Genomic DNA, 25,057 nt, shown 5'->3' on the forward strand with positions numbered 1-25,057 from the left:
ACTACAGATTTTCAAATCTACCCAACTGTATTAAAACTTTCCATTTCTTCATGTTTTTTCATAGTGATCTCTGCATCCATGATTGATGAGGTAATTATTTGAAAAAGTCTCTATAAATTATTTCTATATGCTTTAAAATATTTCATGATAAATTTGAATTACTTACATATATGCCATATCAAGGGACAATAATACAAACCTACATCATAGATTGTGAGAATTGAATGAGTTATATAAAGTAATAAAAGTGATCCTTGGCACTAGTGAACATGATAAATATTAGACATTATTATTATTATAACAATTAAATAATAAACCTGCATTATTTAGAATAGCAATAGCTCTCAGAACTGAGAGCTATGAAATAACCAGACATCCACAAGGTGGCTCTCAACGCTTGGCTTTTAACACAATAAACTTGCTTTGTATTTCTAAAGGAAGGAAATAAAACTTAGGAATGCACACCTGACTTTTCAAAGACTCTCATAAATTCATAATCAATAAGTAACTGGAAGAATACAAAGCTGTACAAAAAGTGTTATATAAAAGAAAATTTTATAATGTGAAAAAAGGAAGAAATTAAATACATTTTGTAGTTTTAAATTGAAACAAAATCTGACAGTCACAAAAACTGGCATCAGATGATCATATTCAGAATTTAAAATATCAATAAAAGTAGTAAAATTTACAGTGCAGTCATAACAATTAAATAGATTTTACTGATTAATGTGAAACCATAGATGTGCAAGCATAGATGTCTGGTAGCTAGCAACTGTTCAGAAAATATTAGTTACATCTTATGCATATTAAACATTTTGAAGTTACTATCTGTAATAATAAAAGCATAATATGCTAATTAGACCAGACATCCTTCCGAATGACCTTCTGTACGAAGCTGGGGCTGCAAGGGAAGCCTGGGTCCTGGGTGCCTGCCGGCAGTCATACGGAAGCCGGGTTCCGGGTGCCTGCCGGCAGCCGGAGGGAAGCCTGGTTCCCAGTGGCCAGAAGGAAGCCAGTGCCAGCAGCCAGGGGAAGGAAGGCCTACTCTTGCACGAATTTCATGTGTCGGGCCTCTAGTCATTTTATATTCCGAGTATTTTATTTGAAAATTTATTTTCATAGCTATAAATCAGGGCCAACTTTTTCTGCTAAGGGTCAGGTGATATTTTAGGCCTTGTGGGCCACACAGACCTCAAAGCAAGTATTAAATTCTTCCCTTGTGAAAAAAGCAGCCATAGACAAAAGAAAAGGGTCTGGCAGTTTTCTAATAGAACTTTAATTACAGAAACAGATGACTGCCTTTGGACCTTGGACTGTACTTTGCCCATTGTTGATCTAAACCATTATTTGACATCTATAATAATAAAAGCATAATGTGCTAATTAGACCAGACAACCGAATGAGCTTCCGGACGTCATTCCGGACGTCCTTCCAGACAATGCCACCGTGGCAGGGGCTGAGGCAGAGGCGGTTAGGAGCCATGAGGCAGGCATGTAGAGTGATTAGGGCCAATCAGGCAGGCAGGCGAGTGGTTAGGGGGGATCAGGCAGGCAGGCAGAGGTGGTTAGGGGTGATCAGGCAGGCAGGCAAGCAGTTAGGGGCGATCAGGCAGGCAGGCAAGCAGTTAGGGGCGATCAGGCAGGCAGGCAGAGTGGTTGGGGGCAATCAGGCAGGCAGGCGAGTGGTTAGGGGCAATCAGGCAGGCAGGCAGAGTGGTTAGGGGCGATGAGGCAGGCAGGCAGGCAAGCCGTTAGGACCCAGTGATCCCAGCTTGCGAGAGGGTGCAGGCCAGGCTGAGGGACCTGTCACCTCCCTACTCCCGTGCACGAATTTTGTGCACCAGGCCTGTAGTAATTTAAAAAAACTCTCAATAAATCTTAGGATACAGTACTTCTCAAATTGTAATGTGCATAAAATCACCTGCAATTGAGTTCAAATACAGATTATAATTTGGCCAGACTGAAGTGGGGCTTAAGGCTCTTTATTTCTGCATTTTTAATGGGGACCTTCACTTTTTAGGTCTTTTGTGCTTATTGAGTAGCAATGCAGTTGTTCTTAAACTTTTTGGTCTCAAACTTTTATCTTCTTAAAAAAAAGCTTTTATGTAGGTATGTCTGTCATACTAACCCAAGAAATGAAAAAAAAAATGATCAATTAATTCTTTCAAAGAATAATGGTAATGATATTAGATACTAACATATTTTATAAAAATTAACTGTCTTCTAAGTTTGCAATATACTTTAAAGAGCCGGACTAAACACTACAATTATAACCACTTAGAAAGAAATGGTGATTGAACACATCATGCACTGGGATCCTTTGAAAAATCATTAAGTCAAGAAAAAATTCAAGATTATAATATGATAAATCTGTAAAATTAACTTCTTGAAAATTGGAGACGATCTTTCATGAATAAAATACCTGGTATATCTGTCACATTGTGTGCTTTAGCTCCTGTATCTTACTGTCATCTGTCCCTTACCTGTTTTTCTGCATGTCCATATTCAGGGCCTTGTGTAGGTAAAAAGCAGGACATCTGGCCATTGTTTTTTGCTTTTTCTATTAGAGACATAGCTGTTCTTACAGTGGCATTTCGAGCATGTACAAACACCATCACCTAAAATAAAAGAAAGCAGTTTATCTAATGTTCATATTCATTAAAAGATGGCTTAATACTAGTTTGGAAATCACCGTATATAACCAATTATTAATTTTTCAAAATAAAACCCCAGTTTATGAACTCTCCAACATCTTATTTTAGAACAAAGTATGTATAGCATAAAGGTGAGTTAAATAATTTCCATAACATGCCTTTCTTTATTATTGGTCTATAAATTGGCAGACATTAAAATAAAATTAATGGATTATATAAAACTAGAGGCCCGGTGCACAAATTCGTGCACCAGTGGGGTCCCTCGGCCTGGCCTGCGGGATCAGGCCAAAACCAGCTCTCCGACATCCCTGAGAGGGAGCAGGCCAGGTCGAGGGACCCCATCGGTGCACAATAGGGGCTGGGCACAATAGGGGCTGGGGAGGGACGCGGGAGGTTGACCAGCATGGGAGGGGCTGCGGGAGGGCTCCAAGGCATCTCCAGCCCATCTCACTCAGTCCCGATCGGCCGGACCCCAGCAGCAAGCTAACCTACCAGTCAGAGCATCTGCCCCTGGTGGTCAGTGCACATTCTAGTGAGCAGTTGAGGGGCCTTAGCATATCATTAGCATATTATGCTTTGATTGGTTGAATGGCCGACCGGACGACTGGACACTTAGCATATTAGGCTTTTATTATATAGGATGTGGAGTTTAATATTTACATTTTCTCTTTTGAAGACATCATTCATTAGCACAATCATCCATTATGGAGACAGAATATGAAAACATATGAGAGCATTACCTCTCCACAGTCGATAACATTTCCAGTATCATAAATATGTTTAAAGAAATTGAAAACAGTTAAGAACACTCTTCCTTGGACAAAAACATGTCTAAGAACAATCATTTAAAATACAGTTTAGGGGACTGCTAGAGATGACAATGCTGCTAGAGAGATATTTGCAATTTTTTATTGTGGTAGAACTTCCTGTGGAGTTATTCACAAAGTGACTGTGGAAATCTGAATTAGGGAAAAGTCACATGTCTAAATGCTTTGTCAAAGATAAGTGGATAATAGTACTTTCAGGGACAGTGACCAGGCAAAATATAAATGCAATTGAGGAGAATAAATAAGAGTGTAATTAGCATCTGTTTCTCCTGCCTATCAGGAACTGCCTCTCTCCTCTGTGCTGTTTCTTCTTTGGCCTTCACTTACCCCCACATTCAGCTCAATTCCAGCTTTCCCCAAGAGACATTATTTCTATGATGAAAAATAATTTTATTCTTTCATATGGGGCAAGTGATCTTTTTCAATTTTATATGATGTAAATAAAAGCATCTTTAGATAACTTGATCCATCTGAAACATACAATCTAAGGATAATCAGAGCCGGTGCACTTTGGATGACATAAAGACCAGTTCTAGCCACAGCTTCCAATGAGACTGACACCTTTACATCTCTCTGGAGTTACTCTGGCATTCCCTTTATGCCTCAGCAATGTGAAGTTCCTAACTCTTGCTTCTTCTTCCCAATGTCTCCCATATTCTGTTAATTATGTTTTCCTGGAAGCTAGAACTTTGGTGTTATTTGCATACTGCACATTTCAGAGGATATGCAACCAATTGTTTCAGTAAAAGAGGAGAAAAGTTAAAAAGTGAACGAGGTCTGGAATTTGACCAGAAATGAGACAGAGTGACACAGATGTAGAGCACATGCTATGTAATTAACCCACAGTAATCTTATGTTTATACTAGAGGCTCAGGGCACGGATTCGTGCATCGGTAGGTTCCCTCGGCCTGGCCTGCGGGGATCAGACTGAAACCAGCTCTCTGACATCCCTCGAGGGTCCCGGATTGCAAGAAGGCATTTCTCAGGTGACACACCCCGGAATCGGGCTCCCTCCTCTCTGTTTCCGGAGGCGTCACCCAAGAACTGCAGCTGCCAAGTGACCACAGCTCAGCAGCTCCTGTGTTGAGTGTCTGCCCCTTGGAGGTCAGTGTGGTTGGACAGCTACCAGTCGAATGGTTGGACGGTCGCTTAGGCTTTTATATATATAAATACATGTCAAAGAACATGTTCCACATATGAGATGTTGAATAAAATTCACAGTAAGATAAAATCTCAAATAACAATTATTCAAGAACCCAGCCATGCTTAACTAGCTAATATTCTTTCAGGGTGTATTAAAAGTATAGGAGAGCTGACAATCTGGAGAAGGCCAGAAGCTCTTCAATGAAAAATTCCCAAAGTGTTGATAGGACATATTTGATAGACTCTCTAGCTTTCTGGGAAAACATTTTTATCTCATAAGATGTCAAGATAGCATCATTTAATATCACTATGATATTTTCATAATTACTGACAAAAGCTATTTAATACTAAGTTAGAAAATTATGTTAACCATAAAGCTCTGTTGAAATTTACCCGTTCAGAATCTGTCAAGTTTTATCATCCTGTCTACTGCAAAAGGTAGGAATATTTAAACTATGAATGCCTTTTTAAAGGGTGAGGCTGTTTTCTTTTTCTCTTATCTAAAAATAAATTTTATCACACACAAACTCATTAACCCTCAACATTAAATTTTTTAAAAATCTCAAAATAAAGTTTCTTATTATTTTATTAATTTATTTATTCATTCAATATTTCTGAGCATGCAATCACTACCAAGTCCTGAGAAAACTGCTGTGAAAAAATAGAAGCAAGGTACCTGCCCTCATGGAGATGAGAATCTAGTATGATGGATTGAATGATAAAAGATATATATATTTTACTTAATAAACATTAACTGCTGTATGTGAAAAATACTCTTAAAAGGAGAGATATGGAAATGGACAAGACATGGTCCCATCTATGGAAGACATGTATAATTTAAGGAGGAATATAAAACTACACATAATTTAGGCTGCTAACGCAAAAGATGGATGGAGTGTGGCTAACAGAGGAATGCTAAACATAGAGCTGGTGGGTGTCCTTCATTCATCTATTCTAAGATATTTACACAGTATTTATTGGGTGCCAAGCAATGTACTAACCACCAGCCATACAATGATAAATATGTCCCAATGCTCCAAATTGTAACACTACTGTTATGATGAGAAAGAATCACTAGTAATCAGCCGATCTGGTTATAGAAGCAGGGTACAGGACGGATGGAGGAGGCTACTGCAGTGTTTAGAGTATTTGTCCTTGGTAAATATCTTAGCCCATTAGCTTAAAGAACTTCATTCTCTTTCAATGATTCTTATACTGTGGCCCAAGGAACACTTCATCAGAATCACTGCTGGTATCTGTTAAAATAGATTTCTGGGTCCTCCCTAAAGCCAACTGAGTAAGAATATCTAGGGGTGGGTGAGGTCTAGATATTAACTACTAAGATGACTACTGTGTGAAATTAGTTAATAATAACTATCAACTTAATTTTCTTCTCCTAAGTTAAAAGAAGTCTGAAAGCAAGCATAAATAAAACCACCATTATAAAGATAAATTTTTAAATTATCATATAATCTATCTTAATTTACTTATACATATGATGACATATGTATGAATATTAATGTATTTTTATATAAATAATCCTAAGATCATTTCCCAGATGGCCCAGGGTTTTACAATGTAACCAGATTTCTATCCTCCATTATTCATTAGGCAAATCCTGTTGAAATAACAGATATGAAGAACATAAGGGAAAATAAAATATAACCCTAAATCTTCATTAATTATTTCAATCTGACTTGTCAACTTATCATTTTGCAAATTATTTTCTATTGCAGCCAAGAGAAATATTAGTTACAACTTAAAGTAGCAATTTCTTTTTATTAAGGAATCCATCATGTCTTGTTCAGTAAAATAAACTCTTTTTCTTATTAGGATTTTCTGTCTAGAGGCTCCAACAGAAGCCATTACAAGATTTTGGGTCTCTATAAACATATTGGATTTTATGGTTTGTTAATTTGGTTAATTAATTTAAATAGACTCATATGAAAATTATAACTAACAGAAAGGACAGCGTTGTTTCATTTGGTAGAAATAACTCCAAATTATTCTTAAAAACACTGTTGATGACCAAATAGCAGTTAAATGGACATGTGTTATTAAAATAAGATTAGAACAGAAGATTTAAGTCAATGCTGTTGGTAAATTTTAATTGTGTTATAAAACTGTTTATATTTTTACTTGAAGTTTGTTAGGTTAATGCATTTAAAATTTTATACACTTATTTTTAGTGTAAAAAGCCATTCAGTCTAAATACATATAATAAAATCAGTCATGGACTAGGAAAGAAAGTATGTGGATATAAATTCTGTTTCTGTTATCTGACTTGCCAAGAAAAGGGTTCTTCACATGAGATGCTGATTAAAATTAATGCAAGAATAAAAGCTCAAATAATCATTTAAAAAACTAGAATGCTTAAGTAACTGATATTGTTTCTGTGTATGCAAAGAAAAAAAGAACAAATTATTTGACAAAGACCAAAAATTTCACTTTGAAATATTATTAAACTAGAGTCCCAGTGCATGAACTTCATGCACAGGTAGGGTCTCTAGGGGCTGCCAGCTACTGGCCGGGGCCTTCCTTCGTTCCATGCCACTCCCTGGTAGTCAGTGCACATCATAGCGATCGATCAAACTCCTGGTTGGTCGAATTCTCCAAGGAACACTTTGCCTATTAGGCTTTTATATATATAGATAGCACTATTACTTAGAACAAATTATTTAATCTCTTAGATTTTATTTCCCCTAGTCCAGAGATAGTTACTAGTGTCACAGGATTACTATAAGGATTAAAGGATATAATGTAAGTGAAGCCACTACATTTAATAAAGCAATAGCTCTCAAATTTTGTAAAGTTTCAAAATCACCAAATGCTGCTCCATACCTTACCTACTTTTCTGATTAAGTAGGTCACAGACAAGCCAAGAATCTGCATTTCTACCTAGTTCTAATGTGCTTTGTACAGGAACTCTGAGAATCTCTGTCAGAGCTGGTAAGTATTAGCACCATTATAAGGGTATAAACATTAATAAATTTAATTTGGCCTAAAAGACTCAATAGTTATATCAGTAAATGTTATAAAATGACACCTATATAACTACTTATTCCTCATTTATGAAAATGTGTGTGTCTAGGAATCAAAAAACGAATAGGAATATTTAAGCTTAAGATTATTGGAAAACAGGAGGGAGGAGGCCAAAGATTAAAGGGGAAATCTTGAATCAAAGCCTTTCCTAGAAATTTCCACTAAGTAAGAAGACTAAAAATGGAAATACCTGAAAAGACAGAATGACATGATAGGAGTAGTGATGTTTCACAATATATTGGCTCTTTCAAGTGTTAATGAATGAGGCTTGAGGGTAAGGAGTCTGAGGGGGAACTTCTCTATGCCTTTATTTTATTTTACTTTTTATTGAAATTATTGGGGTGACACTAGTTAATAAAATTGTATAAGTTTCAGGTGTACGATTTTATAATACATCATCTACATATCCCCCCTATAACTTCTCCTACCTTCCTCCAATCCCCTTCCTATCCTTCTGGTAATCACCATACTGTTATGTCTACAAGAGTTGTTTTTTTCATGATGATTTTTGGGGTCCTTTTGTATTTATTTATTTACTAACTTATTTGCTTAATCCCTTCACCCTTTCACACATCTTCTGTGGTTCTAGAATTATTTTATTAAGTACTATCTTTGGAAGAATTAAGAAAATATTCAAATTATTTTTTTGTATTTTATAGTTTGAATGAAGAGTTGTCACTACAGATGTATTTCAGATATATTTATATACCAAAAGAGCATGTAGGCACAAAATAGGTTTTTTTCTGTTTTTGTTTGTTTGTTTTTTTAGAGCATTTTGATTCTTTTTTTAAAAATATATTTTATTGATTTTTTACAGAGAGGAAAGGAGAGGGATAGAGAGTTAGAAACATCAATGAGAAACACTGATCAGCTGCCTCCTGCACACCCCCGACTGGGGATGTGCCCGCAACCGTACATGCCCTTGACCGGAATCGAACCTGGGACCCTTCAGTCCACAGGCAGACGCTCTATCCACTGAACCAAACCGGTTAGGGCCACAAAATAGTTTTTATTGCCATGGTCACATTACCATATCTGTGTTATCAGATAAATACAATTTTAAAAGTTGCTAAAATATAGTTTTGTAGCCATTGAACTAACAGAAAATTACATACAAGTTCATAAAGCTTCATTTAAAAAACAATAGTAAACCTTATACCTACATGAGGGAGATGGTAGTTACTGAGATTGAAGTGGGCTAGATAGTTAGGGATAGGACCATGGGAAGGGAAGTAGAATAAAGAGCTGAACCCAGCTGCAGAAGCAAAATGACCTAGAGCTCAACCCAGCCACAGAAACAAAGTGACCTAGAGCTGAAGCCAGTTGAGTGGGAAAAGGCAGTGAGTTCACCTCGGACCTGACACAGCAGTCTTCAATCAGGTCCCACCAATGATCTTTGATCTTTAAAAAGTATGGATATTGCTAGGGTAGGCAGCTTGCAGATAACCAATCACAAGACAGTAAGGTGTTTGAAGTAGCCAATCCCAAAGATGTTGCTAAGGCAGAATTCTTTGAAATAACCAATCAGAAGCCAGCAGGGCATATATCTACCCTTAGACAGAGAGCTTCAGTGGAACCCACTTTGGTCCCCTTCCTGCTGAAGGGAGTCTGTCTATCCCTCAATAAACTTTGCTTCGCTTACCTTCTTTGTCTGAGAACTCATTCTTCAATTTTGCAAGATAACGAATTCCAACTCAAACAGAAAATTGGTATCATTACTATTATGGTTCAATTAAAATAATAAAATATTCCCTGATGCTTCCAGACAGACATGCTACTTCATTCTTTTGAGCATCCAAAGAATTCATATGCCCCTCTCTTAAGCATTTATCACTGACTACCTTTTATTTTTAGCTTTTTTGTGCTTGATTTAGCTCCTCCAAGAGTCTGTGGTCATCCAATAATTTCATGACAGGCACAGGGGACATAACAGTGGGTAAGCTCAGCACTGGTTTCTGTGTTTTGGAATATATATCTAGTTACTGTGGTGCAGAATTGGAGTCTGGGAAGATGGGGAAAAAAGAAGCTGTCATTCATAACAAGAACAACTATACAAAGGGAAAAAAAGAATAAAGAAAAAGGGAAAGCATAATCTAAAAATTAATTGGGGTCCTCTCTCAAAGTTAGCAAATTAGTTGATTTAAAGGTCATAATATTCTATGTTTCTTCACTATTGACCTTAGGGTGTCATTTCTCTAAATCCTCCCCATAGCTCAAAACCTCCATGCACTGGTATGTGTGCAGGCCTTTACCTATGTTTTATTTTATTGGTTCTACTGCCAACTTCATCTGTGAAAATTTTAAGGACAGTTCTAATAATTCTTCTCCAATATCTCCAGGGAAAATTAATCATTCTCACACCACTTTGTTCATACTTGTACCCTGTGTAATCTCTAAATGTACAATGTAGGTATCTCCACTGTAGTTAATAATTCCTAGGACTGAGAATAAAATAGCAAGATATATTAAGTGCTTACTATATGCTAAGCTCAGTACTAGGTGCCATGTGTAGTTATTTATCTTATCTACATATATAAAAGTGTAATATGCAATTCGACCGGATAGCGGAACAACTGGTCACTGTGATGCGCACTGACAACCAGGGGACAGATGCTCAATACAGGAGCTGCCCCCAGCCCACAGGCCCCGACCGCCTGATGGGGAACAAGGAACCAGGGGTGGGTGGCAGCGGAGGCAGACAGCTCCAGGCCAAGGCCCCTGCCCCGCCTGTCACCCTACACACAGAGGGGGACCAGCAGCATGGGTTGGGACCGGCAAGCGAGCGGGAATGGCCAACCTCTCGGTCCCTTTCCCTGGCCAGCAAGCTCTGGTCACCCGATGGGGAACGGGGAATGGTTGGGGGAGGGGGTTGGCGGCGGTGGGTGGGGCTGGCTGCCAGCAGCAGGGGAAGATAGCCCTGATCGCAGGCTAGGCCTAGGGACCATACCCATGCACAAATTTCGTGCACCGGGCTTCTAGTTAGTAACACAATTAGGTAGGCGATTCTATTAATATTTTACAGTTGAGAAAACTGAAGCTCAGAGTTTCAATAACGTAGTCTCAGATCTGACATTCCAAAGCCTTCTTTCTTTTCATCAAGTTAAATTCCCTCCTTGCATCCTGCCTGAGAGGAAGTTTACATCTTACTAATTTTGAGGTCTCCTTGTCATTCCCTATATCACTTTCCTAGATATCACCCAATCAGTGGGCGCTCAATAAATAATTGTTAAAATTAGGTGTGGTTGCAGGGTGGAGAAGGTCAATGGGGAGAAAAAGCGGAAAGTATCTGTAATACTTTCAAAACTGAAGACAAAATTTTTAAAAATAATCAGCTTTCATAAAAGTGATTTATTTTTACAGATTGTATGCGCATATGCATAACCCATGGGCACAGAAAATAGAGTGGGTGGAGGCCTGGGGCAGGCAGCCGGGGCAGGCTATAAGGGGTCAATGGGAGAAAAAAGGGGACATATGTAATACTTTCAACAATAAAGATTTTTTTTAAAAGCAATTTATTCTTTAGCATATTTTGAGCAGAGATCTGAATTTTAAAGTTTATAAATCACTAGAGGCCCGGTGCACCCTCTCGCAATCCGGGACCCCTCAAGGGATGTGCAAGTGGACATCGGGCCTAAACTGGCAATCGGACATCCCTCTCGCAATTCGGGACCGCTGGCTCCTAACTGCTGGCCTGACTGCCTGTCTGATCGCCCCTAACCCCGCTGCCTGCCTACCTGATCAGCCCTAACCACTCTGCCTCAGCCCCCACCGCCACGGCTTCGTCCGGAAGGACGTCCAGGTCATTCTGCTGTCCAGTCTAATTAGCATATTACACTTTTATTATTATAGATAATAGGATATAGGCTGAGTTAATACTTTTACTGATGCCTTTTATTAAAATATGAAGTATCAAGCTAAGTTCCAGTTATTCAACTAGACATTAATTTTCCTGGATAGCTCGAGTTAAATTTATAGGCAAATGTTCAACTGATATTTAATAAACTGAAATTGCTAATGATTAGTCTTTAGATATTGTTGTAAAGCTACATGGATGTTTATTTTAATGCCACTGAAAAGTTCAAAGTCTGTGGTTAAAAAAAAAAAACAACTTACAAAATGAGCTGTTCTGAGAGCATCTTAAAAACATACACACACAAATTCTGGACTTCAAAGTCAAAGATAGGTCTTAAATCAAAGCTACTAAATTTACAATGAATCAAATTAATTTACTTCATTTTCCAAAATAATGTTCAATTGATGGGCATGAATGAAGAAAACATTCTTATGTTCTAAAATGGTAAAAAATTTGGCACTTCTATATTTCAATTATATCAATAAAATTATTACTAAAAATAGGGCTAAAGTAATAAATTTTAAAATCTTCTATTTTTTAATCATGGGTGTAACAACTAGCATTTATTATGAAATATTCCTGACAACCAACTAAATTACTGAAGCATATATTTCAGCTTAAAAACACCTAGTTAAATATTTATTAGATATACCACAAAAATAAAAACTACCTTAAATAGGGTTAATTTATCTTGCTGCAACTATATCAGAAAACTACATAATTCACTGACTTGGCTTCATGAATTAAATTATGCAAATAAATCAAAGAAAATAATCTGGAGTAGAAGTGGTTCTGCAGCTCCAAGCTGTGTAATTAGATCTACACTCAGCAGTTCAGAGCCACCTCTGGACTCTCACACTGAGAATCTGCAGTCCTCATAAACCTAAGCTTTTAAGTGATAAATAGATTCATGTTATCATTATTGAGTTATATTTAAGGCATTATCCTGAATGTGAAATACATTTTCAACAATTTATTTTAATATTTATCAGTTTCTATGTTTGAGTTGAACAGAGCTTTAACTGCTTTATTTGGTTAAAAGGAATCCATAACAGTTTACATCTTCTAACTAAAAGATGTTTGCTATCTAAATGTACAATAATTTAAAAAAACAAAGCTTGGAGGACTTAGTGTACTATATATGTACTAAGATAGCAAAAACATGAATCGTATTTCTAGCTAAGTCCTATAAAATATTATCTTACAATCAATTCACTATATCAAGACATTGTACAATTAGAAGCCCAGACATTTATATTTCAACAGTCTCTAAATTGTTAAGACACAAAAAAATAGAGAAGTAGAATTTTTAAAATGGTAAATACTTCAAGTACATTTTCCCTGTCCTATACACTTTTTCTTTAACTTACTATAAACCAATATTTTCTTAAGCTTTAATTAATTTTCTTTTAAGATATTAAGCATATATATATTTTTTCATGTACTATAATCTATGTCATCTAATTGATGCTTGAATAAGTTATTTCTAAATTCTTAATTCAGCTTTTGTTGTATATGTGTACTATATAGGTTTATACACTCAGTTTGAGATCTGTATTCCTCTTTGGAGAATATCTATACTAATAAAAGGGTAATGTGCTAATTAGATCGGACATCTTCCAGACGTCCTTCTGGACAAAGCCACAGTGGCAGGGGCTGAGGCAGAGGCGGTTAGGGGTGATCAGGCCGGCAGTGGAGAGCAGTTAGGGGCGATCAGGCAGGCAGGGGAGCAGTTAGGGAGCGATCAGGCCGGCAGGCAGAGGCGATTAGGGATGATCAGGCAAGCAGGCAGGTAAGCAGTTAGGAGCCAGCGGTCTCAGATTGCAAGAGGGTGCAGGCTGGGTTGAGGAACACCCACACACACATGAATTTCCTGCACCGGGCCGCTAGTTCAATATATTTATAAACATAAATAACCTCAACAGTATTGTATATTCTATACATAAAAGTGTATTTTATACCTTAAAATTGTCTTAAGCATAATAAATGTTTTAATTTTCATCTGATTTTATAACATATAAAACTAAATGAACTTAATATTAATTTCACTTGCTCATAATTATTTAAAATATACTCAAATTAATTTTTGTTTAGAAAAAATTTCTTAGCAATCTATAACAAACTCATATCTGATGCCAAACTAATCTTACAACATGCAGACTTGTTTTGAATACCAGTGATATTTTAGAATCAAATAGACTATGTTTCAATCATAACTAGCATTTATATACTAAATAAACTTGGGCAAATTTCCATGTGCTTCAATTTTCACCTGTAAAATGCTGTCCCTTACAAGGCTGCTGTAGGGACAACAAATCATAATTAGAAAGTACTAGAAAGGATCCTGGCACATAAAACATGGCCCACACAGTAGGGGGGAAAAAGGCTTATTTGTTTTACACAGGTTTCCCTTACATTTACCCCAAATTTGTTCCCTACACAAACCACTCAATGGGACCAAGATCAGCATTGCTAAGACAACAGAAACAAATGCACTTGCTTTTCCACATAAGAATTCTTTAAATATTTAAAAACTTTTGTCATAGCTCTTTCCTCAGCTGAACAGCACCAGTTCTTACTGCTGTTTTCCATAAATCATAGTTTTTCTGTTTGGACACTAGATGAGCTCTATGCTCTTTATTCTTTTTTAATACTAAAGAGTATGTACCTTGGTTATACAGTTTAATATGACTTTATATTCTCAAGTGTATCAACTTGAAAGAATTTAAAAGGCATATGTTGGTATTCATTTCTTTAAAATGTGAAAAAAATGTTATTTAAATGAAAAGAACATATACTTTTTTGGAAAGGATTTAATCCTTAAAAAATTTATCACTGAAAATTATCGGGTTGTTACAGATTTTTTAGACATACTATTGATGATTTCCTCAGGCCAGATTTCTCAGATGGAAATTATAGATATACCAAAGGACTGATGCACATAATTCGAGCAAGAGTAGGCCTTCCTTCCCCCGGCTGCTGGCACCGGCTTCCCTCTGGCACCTGAGACCTGGGCTTCCCTCCAGCCGCCAGCAGGCACGGGTTTCCCTCGCAGCCCTGGCTACGTCCGGAAGGCTGCCTGGAAGGACGTCCAGTCTAATTAGCATATTACGCTTTTATTATTATACATTTTTTGCATTCTCTTCTCTTTGTAGGGCAATGACTGGTTAAATGAAAATGTCAGTTTTGTGGGAGTGAAAACATTGAAAAGAAAGTGAAAAGGCTAAGGTTCTAGTTTTAATTGCAAAGCTTATTAAATGTCTGACTTTGGGCATGTTATTAGGCTTTGTTTTGTCATCTGTAATAAGAAGGTGGCCTAATAAGTTTTATGATGCTTTCATAAATTCAGTGTAAAAATAAACATAATGAGGCTCATTAAATGCTGTTTATAAAATACTTTCATCTAAAATAAAATTATTAGGTATCTGATCAAAGTTGATAAAATATTTAATTAGCATAGCCTACAACTTTAGGGGAAAAATTAGAGTATTATCCATCTTAATTTTCACGCAAATAATATATTTCAACAGGATTTTTGGTAATGTTTCAAATTATAATGAATATTTAAGCTATCTATTTACAAAGTATATTCTCTATATCATACATGATGCTAACAAATTTGTGACATACCTATAATTGCTTTCTGTGTACAAAAGCATTTAAATTGAAAACCTGGTTTTGTTATGGGTTTTTATTTAAAAAGCATTTACCCAAATCAACAAATTTAGGTGAGTTAAATTTTGGTCAGCAAAGACAGTAGGAACTGTGCAAATGTTTGTGTGCAGAGTTCACAATTAGTGAAGATAACCAGCAGCATTGAGGGTGGGGCTGCTATGGAAAGGTGTACCCTCTACTCTCTGGCTCAGCCCGTTTTTAGAGTTGGTAAGCATTTTCAGCTACAGGCCTGTCCCATATGTGCAAATACACGACTTTGTACTTGATTTGAGCAATACAAGAGTCCTACTTGTCTGGTCAAATTTCTAGGCTACTGAGCTTGGCCATATCCAATTAGTATTCAAGCTGGTATTCGAGGCCCACAAGGGAAAAACTACTAGTTTGTTTGGTTCAATATTGAAAACATGACAAAGTGGAAGACCAAATCCCATCTCTACATAAAAAGCTAAATTGATATTCCATATGTGAAAGATCAGTCTACTTGGTATCACCACAAAAACAGAAACTACTAACAGATTAAAGCCACTTATTGGCCCTAAGAGATCCAAATCTCACGTTTCTCTCCCAACAGTACACCTCTCCCACTCCCAAACTCAGCCGTTCTGTGCTCCCTGCAAAGCACCCTGGAGCAGTCTGCAAATAGCAGCATAAGAGGAACTCTCCTAGTGGAAAGAAACTGCCAAACATTGTATTTTCTTCTTGCCAAAAGGTTGAAAATTCTAGAAATCTATCAATTCTTGCATTCTTCTGGATAATATTTTTTTGGGAAAATCAGTAAAAATATGCATTTAAAAAATAAAACACTTTTCACTGGTCACTGAACACTATTCTCTACTAAAAAGGAAACAGGTTTGCTTGCAGAAAGGATTAATTTTAAGTCTGGGGCAGGGACATATAAAAAATATAAAGAAGCCAGCTTGAAGGGGCCCCCTTTGCCAAATTTGGGACATTATGATCATCAACGTAAGTAATATAATAATGAATTATAACCCTGTGAGTAAATAAGAATCTGAGTTAATGGAGAAATAAATTAACAAATAGGGGAGGAGAAAGCACTTCTTACACACAGTGAAATGGAAAGAATATGGAGCTAAAAATCATCAGTAGATCTAAAACGAGTGGGGGAAAGTTTACTTTATCCAATCAGTATATTTAATGTGTAGTTATTTGGATTAACCTTTGTTTCTCTCATGAGATTACAAGCAGCAGTAATGCATCGTCTCTGCTTTCTTTTGCCAGCACAGTCTCTGGCATACACTGAGCATTCAATAAATATTTGCTGAATATTGCCAAAGCCTCAGTTAGTCTTAAAACCATCTCCACTCTGTTCAATATCTAGAATTAAGATTGATGACCCAGATATAGTTCATATGCTAAAAGTGTAGCAGTGTCTATATTTGACACTCTACCCACCAAGGCTCTGACTTTAATTAATAAGGCAAACAGACTACAGAAGAGATCCCAAATCATAAAGCATTCTCAGTAATTTAGAAGTTTATAAATTTAGGATTACATTTCCATTTCTAAATTTCAGTCTATATGATAAGTATTAAAAGATTATAAGTATTATTCATTTTAAGAAGTTCATATAGGTACATACACATAAATGAAACTTTTAAGGAACATATATTGAAGCCAACTACTTTTAATGAATAATTTAATGAGAAAGGAATTTAGTGAAGTTTTAAAAATACAAACACTATGAATTAATGCTGTGTCAAATATGTTCATTAACATGACAAAAATCTTAATGATGTGACCCAAACTACACTGCTCCTAATCAGTTTCCGGAGGACAAATGGAGATTAAGAATTCATTGCTAAATCTAGATCAATCCAATAATGTTGATAAGACAGAAGAAAGATTCTTTCTTCAATACATTACAGTATCACACACCAAAAAATATTCTACTGACCTCCATGACAGTCCAAATTGCACTGATATCCGTTATTGATAGGCCCCAGATAGCAACCTCTATTCTGTAGAGCAAATTAAGCAAGATCAGCTAGTCTATTACTATGCAAATCAAATTCATTAGTGAGCTAACAATTTCATTTTTACAGATGCCACTAGACTTGAAGGCCTATTACTATTCAATATTATAAGATGTTCTGGACTGAATCTAATTTCATAAAATAACAACATAGAAATGTATTTTTAAGGTTTTCATCCGTATTTTCCATTTCTCTTCTTAGACAATAATCAGTATGTATAATTCCTTAACACTCAACTGAGCATTTAATATTCTCAAGTAACACACTTGAAAAGATTCTTCCTAAAAGAATATACTTACTTGAACAGAAGAAGCCCTAGTAAGCCAATATACTTTCAATCAAATTTACCAGCTAGACTAATTAAAATTGTAAAGAAAAAAATCAAAATTATAATTCCTTTTAGATTGGCTCTTAACTATCTCCATTTCTTTAGGCCACTTTCTCAAACACAAATGAAAAACACCTCATTTCTCCACAAATCTGTACTCTTCAATCGACACTATACTAAGAAAAAAGAGAATATAGCTATAAGAGAGAGTAAATAAAATACTATAGTAACAAAACAAAACAAAAAGATCTAGTCCATGGAGAACAAGACAAAACGGTTACTGGAGAGAGAGTATGCAATGTAGGTTAGGTTAGAAAGTTGTTTTTTCTTTCCCTACCTTTTTTCTGTTTAAAGTAGACCGTAGTAGAAATAGTAGACTCTGTCTCCCTGGGGTGGTTTAGTGGAGTACATGTCCTTTCCAGATACCATTAGGTCTTTCTGGACAATAATCCTCCCTGAAGTTCTTAGTGTTCCTACATGGTAGGGCCTGTGAGGAGTGAAAGGCAGAGGATGTCTCTGCTCCCCCCGAGGGTAATAAAACCTAGAACCCTTCCTTCTCTCTCAAGGAGACTGATGCTTATATTCCAGGGTACAGGCCTTCCCTTCCTTTCTGGAGAGAATCTGTTTATATTCTAAAGTAAAAATTACTTGGGCAGGACAGTTGTTTTTACTTCTTTCCTTCTCTCCCTCCCTCCCTCCCTCCCTCCTTTCCTCCCTCTCCCTCTCCTTTTACTTCTTCACCCCTCCTCTCTTCTCCTCTTCCCCCTCCCTATATTCCCCCACTGTCACCAAAGGAGGGGGTGAGCAGATGTGCCAGCAACAACTATATAAGCTCCAAGTTTCCTAATTTTTGAGTTAGTCTCCTATGGTGCAACTCATGCTCCAAGGTAATTCTTATCATGTTGCCCTGTGGAAAGCTAGATGTACTGTGAATAAATATAAGGTCTGTTCCCTAATCCAGTGTCTCCTATTTCTCTTTGTGTGCACATGTCTATACATAAAGTACACAATGAAGTTAACCTATGGTAGGTTGCATGTAGGTAGGGTAATGTCTTAGACCAGTGGTCGGCAAACCGCGGCTATTTGTCCCTAGAGTGTGGCTCTTCCACAAAATACCACGTGCAGGCACGCACGTACAGTGCGATTGAAACTTTGTGGCCCATGCACAGAAGTCGGTTTTCGGCCTAGGTGAGTCTATTTTGAAGAAGTGGTGTTAGAAGAAGTGGGGGGTGTCGGTCGGTCGGGCGACGGTAGACACAGAGCAGGGAGGCGTGCGCGATTCATGCACGAGTTGAGGATGGGAGAGTTGGAAGGAGTCGACCTCAGCGAACATACCTCAATCAGATTGAGGACATTTTTAGCAAAGGGCAGCTTAGGAGTACCCTAATTAAGTTAATAACAATGTACCTACCTATATAGTTTAAGTTTAAAAAATTTGGCTCTCAAAAGAAATTTCAATTGTTGTACTGTTGTTATTTGGCTCTGTTGACTAATGAGTTTGCAGACCACTGTCTTAGACCCTTCACAAAACTTAATAGGTCTCTGACTGTATTTTAGGAGCAGCCACTAACTTGATGAATGCTGTACAATTTGGAAATGCCCACAGTATTTGTCATGATATAGTTAGAGTTGCATTTCCCACCTATTCATTTACTAAACCAAGAAAAAAATGAGATGAGATCTGAGACTATGTTATTTTCTTCAAGACAGAATCCTACTTTATAATATTAACTGTAGAGATATTTCTTTCTCCCCACTCCTTCACACATAAGTATGCTACCATGAAAACTAAAACTTAAAAAACCCAGCTACAAACAAGATAGTAAAAATCAGCAATGGTTAATTTAGACTAAATGTTCAGCTCCCTTTGTTGCAGTTTGAGCAAACACATGAATAGTTGTATTAGATTTCCCTCGGACACCAATTTTTCAGTCTTATCACAAAGCTGGCTATAAAAATACAGTCAACAAATTCCTGTGGTAACTAAACTTATTAAATGTATCTCCCACTGCTTCCAAGTCTAAATATCAGCTGGAAACCAGTTAATAAAGATATTCAATATATCATTTTCTAAAATAAAATAAATAGCTGTCAAATTAACTTCAGACAATTTAATGTAAAATACTGTGAATAGCTACCTAGAGAATTTTCTATGGTGTTATAAAAGATAGAAAAATGATTACAAACAAACATTGTTTTAGTACTTCCCTAGTTTATATTACTGTTATTTAACCCTTTGCACTCCGAACCATTCTGGACATTGGCTACCAGCTACTCGACGCTACTTGCGGCGGAAACGTGCATTTACAGACCCTCGTATTATTTAGCATAATTTTGGAACCAAGTAACGTATTATAATGATATTGGACTTATATGAATTGGGTGACATCCAGGAATGTATATTTGCAAAAAAAACAATATTTTATTGTTTATAATTTTGTACAGTATGATAAGTTTTGTAACACTCCCCAATATGCATTGCAGGCTGATTAGTGCATGTTTGACAGTAATAAGTGGTTTGACGCCTGCCACCAGGTGTTTTCCTGTTAGAACACACAATGCAGTCCCGTTTTCTTTGTCCCACATCGGGAATATGTAGTTTATTGTTTAATCCGACACAAAACCCGCTGACATTTCTTGTATATATCTTAGTAATTTTACGATATTTTGATTTAATTTCTTGTGCCATTTCAAGATAAAACTTCAGGGAAACATGCATGTCTCAAAAAGTTGCGTTGAAATAACTCAATTCCCCGTAATCACTAATAAACTGCAATGTCCCCTGAGAGGGGACATCCGAGTGATATGCTAGAATTCCGATGTCCCCTGAGAGGGGACAGCGGAGTGCAAAGGGTTAAAAATATAAATAACAGAGTATAAAATAAACATGTATATAAATTAAGTTTTATTATCAACAAAATTAATGAAATATTAAATATACAAAATATTTGACAAAAGTGTATACCACAAGTCAATACTTTTTAATTATTTAATCTGATCATTATATGTTTATTGTAATCCAATGCTATAATTACAAAAATTACATGAAATTACCAAATAATCTAATAAAATCACTTCCCCAGTCTGGAATACTTGATTTAACTCAGCTATGGATTTTTATGGAATCTTTCAAACAACAAAATTTATGACAAATTATATATAATTTAACTAACTTCACTTTTTATGTACAATATGCATTTATGCCTGAAAACATGCATTTACGTATTGGCCACATATATTATAAAGCATATGTTCAAAGCCCCATAGTTATAGCTGTTTTCATGCAAAGCATTTTGGAGGTATAAAACAGAACCAACAGAGGAAAATTACACAATAATATGGTTAAAATATAACACCTAGTAAGAGAACAAAACAACTTGTCCTATCTTCACATTTTGCAATGTAAATCATGAAGAGGTGCACCAAAGAAGGAAGAATGAGAAAATGGATGGAAAAGTTGATAATTTCTATAAGGGAGTTACTAGTATACTAATCAGACACATAAAAATAGAGATAACATACTACTATATAATGGATGAAGTAGATGGAGATTTGCTTTCAGGTATGAATGATTATATATGTTCCCTGGTGGTCCATAATAAATCTAATATAAAGAAAACCAGTTTTGGAAAAACATATTTGTTTTTCTCGCCCACCCCCCGACACACACACAAGATTATGCATAGCATATATGTCTTTTGATCTTCTGGCTTAAGACCTGTGGACTGTGCAAGAATAGAACTAAACATAGTTTATATCCCCAAAATTTCTAAATTTCATTCTGAGACATACTTTTCCACTGTGCTCTGTCCTTTTGTTATAATTCCAAAAGCCACTGATTACCAAATTTAGAAAGCTCAAATGCCAAAGATATGTATGTACTTGTATATGTGTGTATGTGCCATGAGAAAACGGAATACACTTCAAGTGTAGGAGTACTGAGGGTGAGGTGAGGGGAAGGAAAAGTAATTCATTAGCTTTTTCTTTTCTTTCTTACACTTTTGTGTTGATTCACTTGTTTTAAGAATGTATTATTTCAGTAACTGAAAAATTCTCAAAGACAAAAGAAAAAAGGAATGTTAATAACAATGAAGATTTGAAAATGCAATACAAATATTCCATATTAAGAAGTATTCCTTGCTGTGTACGCGCTCGGAGCCCGCAACTCTCGAAAGAGAAGCGAGATTCATTCCTACGTACTGGGCCATGCAGCTTATGGCGGCGCTGAGAGGGGGCGCTGAGCTGTTGGGCCTTAGGCTGGAAATAAAAGATGGTAGTGGTTTGAATGATTTTGCAGCTGCTCTGGATGTTTACCATCAAGATGAGTATTTATGGAAGCTGAGTTGAAAAGTAAAGTATTTGAAGCACAGAAGATAGGTTTCCTTTTTTTGTAAATAAGTTCTGACTTAACTATGACCTTTAGAGAGGTTGAAAATTCTGGTAAATTCCTAGCAAATAAAAAATGAGTGTGAAAAATGAAAAAAAAAAGAAGTATTCCTTTTGCAAATGAAGGGAACATTACTAGTTAATAAAAAACTGTTTTATATATATATATATATATATATATATATATATACACACACACACATATATATATGTATGTATATACACACACACATATATATACACATATATATATAATTTCAAGAACATAATTGAGTACTCTTATTGTAAAATATATTTCAGAAAAATTGAATTTTTCTGTTCTTTTAAAAATATAAAATTTTAAAAGGTTCAGAAGTTTCTCCCCTATGGCTTAATGAATAGAAATAAAAGAGAGAAATAATTTATTAACTTAAAATAACTGGTGGCACAAATTATGCCTATATCATGAAAAATAGCTAAGTCATATTGGTATCTTAAATTAAAAGAAAGTCAGATAAATTTCATATGTCCAACAGGAATGACTATCCTATCTAATAATAGACAAACATGGTAATTAACCATACCTCCGCTATGCTTCCCATTGGCTAATCAGCAGGATATGCAAATTAACTGCCAACAAAGATGGCGGCCGGCAGCCACGCAGCTGAAGCAAACATGAGTCTTGCTTGCTACAGTGATGGAGGAAGCCAAGGTTCCCTGCCTGCCGCGGCCCAGCTCTGAGCTCCGGATGAAACAATGTTGCAATTATAGAAGCTAAACAAACCCCAGATACCTGCTTTTAGCCAGCAGCGGGCTCAGAGCTTAGAGCGCCAGTGATGGCAACAGAGTTTCAATTATAGAAGCTATACAAACCCCAGATACCTGCTTTCAGCTAGCCATGGCCTCAGAGCTGGAGCCGGCTCTCAGCTCCAGTGACAGCTATAGAAGGTAAATAAATCCCAGAGGAAAAAAAAAAGAAACAAAAAAGAGGCTGGGAGCCCCTCACCCAGACTGGCCAGGCACCCCAGTGGGGACCCCCACCCTGAAGGGGGTGTGACCAGCTGCAAACAGCCATCAGCCCCTCATCCAGGCTGGCCAGGCACCCCAGTGGGGACCCCCACCCTGAAGGGGGTGTGACCAGCTGCAAACAGCCATCAGCCCCTCACCCAGGCTGGCCAGGCACCCAAGCGGGACCCCCACCCTGATCCGGGACACCCTTCAGGGCAAACCAGCCGGCCCCCACCCGTGCACCAGGCCTCTATCCTATATAATAAAAGGGTAATATGCAAACTGACCCTAACAGAAGAATGACTGGGAATGACTGGTCACTATGGCACACACTGACCACCAGGGGGCAGACGCTCAATGCAGGAGCTGCCCCCTGGTGGTCAGTGCGCTCCCACAGGGGGAGCTCTGATCAGCCATAAGCCAGGCTGACGGCGTCCAGTACAGCAATGGTGGTGGGAGCCTCTCCTGCCTCCTCAGCAGCGCTAAGGATGTCTGACTGCAGCTTAGGTCTGCTCCCCGCTGGCAAGTGGACATCCCCTGAGAGCTGCTGGGCTGCCAGAGGGATGTCTGATTGCCATCTTAGGCCCAATCCCCCGGGGAGCAGGCCTAAGTCAGCAAGTGGTCACCCCTGAGGGGTCCCAGACTGCGAAAGGGCACAGGCTGGGCTGAGGGATCCCCTACCACTGAGTGCACAAATTTTTGTGTACCGGGCCTCTAGTAACTAGATAAAATAATATTAAGAATAAATGTATATAATGAAACATTTTTTAAAGAATACCAATATTCTTTCATTGTTCTTTACAGCCTATAGGGGGGGAAAGTTCCTTAATCAGGTAATCAAAGCAATCTTTGATGTCATTCCCACATCTCCAGGTTGTTCTCCCCTCAACCTAAATGTTCAGCCTACCATGGAACTTGAAGTTGGTTGCCACCTAATGCTTTAAGAATAAATCAGACTTATGAAGACTACTACATCTCCCATTTACGTATTCATCAAACACTGTCTGAGCACCAAATGTGTACTAGGTACTGGTGAGGCCATGACAATATGTGATGAGCAAACCTAGAGATAGCCCCTTTCCTTATGGGACTTACAATCTTATCATGAAAAGTGGAATTAATAAAAAACAGCCAGGAAAAAAAAAAGGTAAAACTGTAGCTAGCAATATGAAGATATATACCGTGTTATTATATAGTTAATCATAGGAAAGTGAAAGTTAGGGAGGTAAAAAAAAAGGGGGGGGGTTTCTCAAACAAAGATGAGACCTGAATGGTTTAGTAGAGGACAACCAAGTAGAGAATAAGAAATGTGTGAGGCAGAGGAAACAAGCTATGCAAAAAGCTCAGAGGTAAAGAGAAGAGCATCTCCATGATGAGGGTCTGAAAAAAGCCCAGGGAGGTGGGAAATGAAGGGAAGGACAGGGTGTGAGGCAAATGTGGAATAGGTAATGCCCACACAATATAGGTACCTTGGGCCCTTTTAAAGGAGCTCATTCTGTGGTCATAATTGTTGAAATGTCTCCTTCCTCAAAACCATGCTTTTATCTTCCTTTGGGAACATGTCTCAATTGGGGAAGGGAGGAACAAAGAAGGCTGACAAGAAAGCAGAACTCAATTCACAAATAAATGTTATGTTAGACAAATTTGATATGACAGAAGCACTGGTACCAAGAATTAGTGATGTTAGTATCTGGAGGAAGGAACATTTTTTAGGCAAACGGGCAAATGAAAAGTTCCATTATTAAAGTACTAGAGGCCTGCTGCATGAAATTCATGCAAGAGTAGGCCTTCCTTCCCCCAGCTCTTCTCCAGCACCCGGAACCCGGGCTTCCCCCAGCCACTGGAACCAAGAACCCGGGCTTCCCTCTGGCCGCTGGCACCCAGGACCTGAACTTCCCTCACAGAGGGAGGCCCTGCTCACCTGCCGCAGCCCACGGTCGGTGGCCTGGGCCTCCCTCTTTGGGGCTATCGTGGAGCCCACCGATTGATCGCCCCACCAGCTGGTGGCCTGGGCCTGCCTCTGCAGGGTGATCATGGTTCAGTGGCCGGGGCCCCAATCACATCACACCCGCCTTGGCTGGCCTGGCGCCAGTGGGTGTCATAGCGTGGTCCCGGATGGTCGTCCAGATGGTCGTTCCACTGTTCAGCCATTCGGTCAATTGCATATTA

The 25,057-nt window shown here is 37.6% G+C and overlaps 1 protein-coding gene across 8 annotated transcripts in view; it reads right to left on the reverse strand.

Annotated features, from left to right (window-relative positions):
• ASCC3 (activating signal cointegrator 1 complex subunit 3) overlaps positions 1-25,057 on the reverse strand; it is a 247,270-nt gene that overhangs the window by 135,943 nt on the left and 86,270 nt on the right. For all 8 annotated transcript variants that reach the window (XM_023762284.1, XM_006098563.3, XM_023762281.1 and 5 more), the window contains one exon: positions 2,483-2,617. In XM_023762284.1, coding sequence (XP_023618052.1) covers positions 2,483-2,617 — 135 coding nt within the window. The remainder of the gene's footprint in view (positions 1-2,482; positions 2,618-25,057) is intronic.

The sequence above is a fragment of the Myotis lucifugus genome, unplaced genomic scaffold, assembly GCF_000147115.1.
Source record: "Myotis lucifugus unplaced genomic scaffold, Myoluc2.0 scaffold_240, whole genome shotgun sequence".
NCBI lineage: Eukaryota > Metazoa > Chordata > Mammalia > Chiroptera > Vespertilionidae > Myotis > Myotis lucifugus.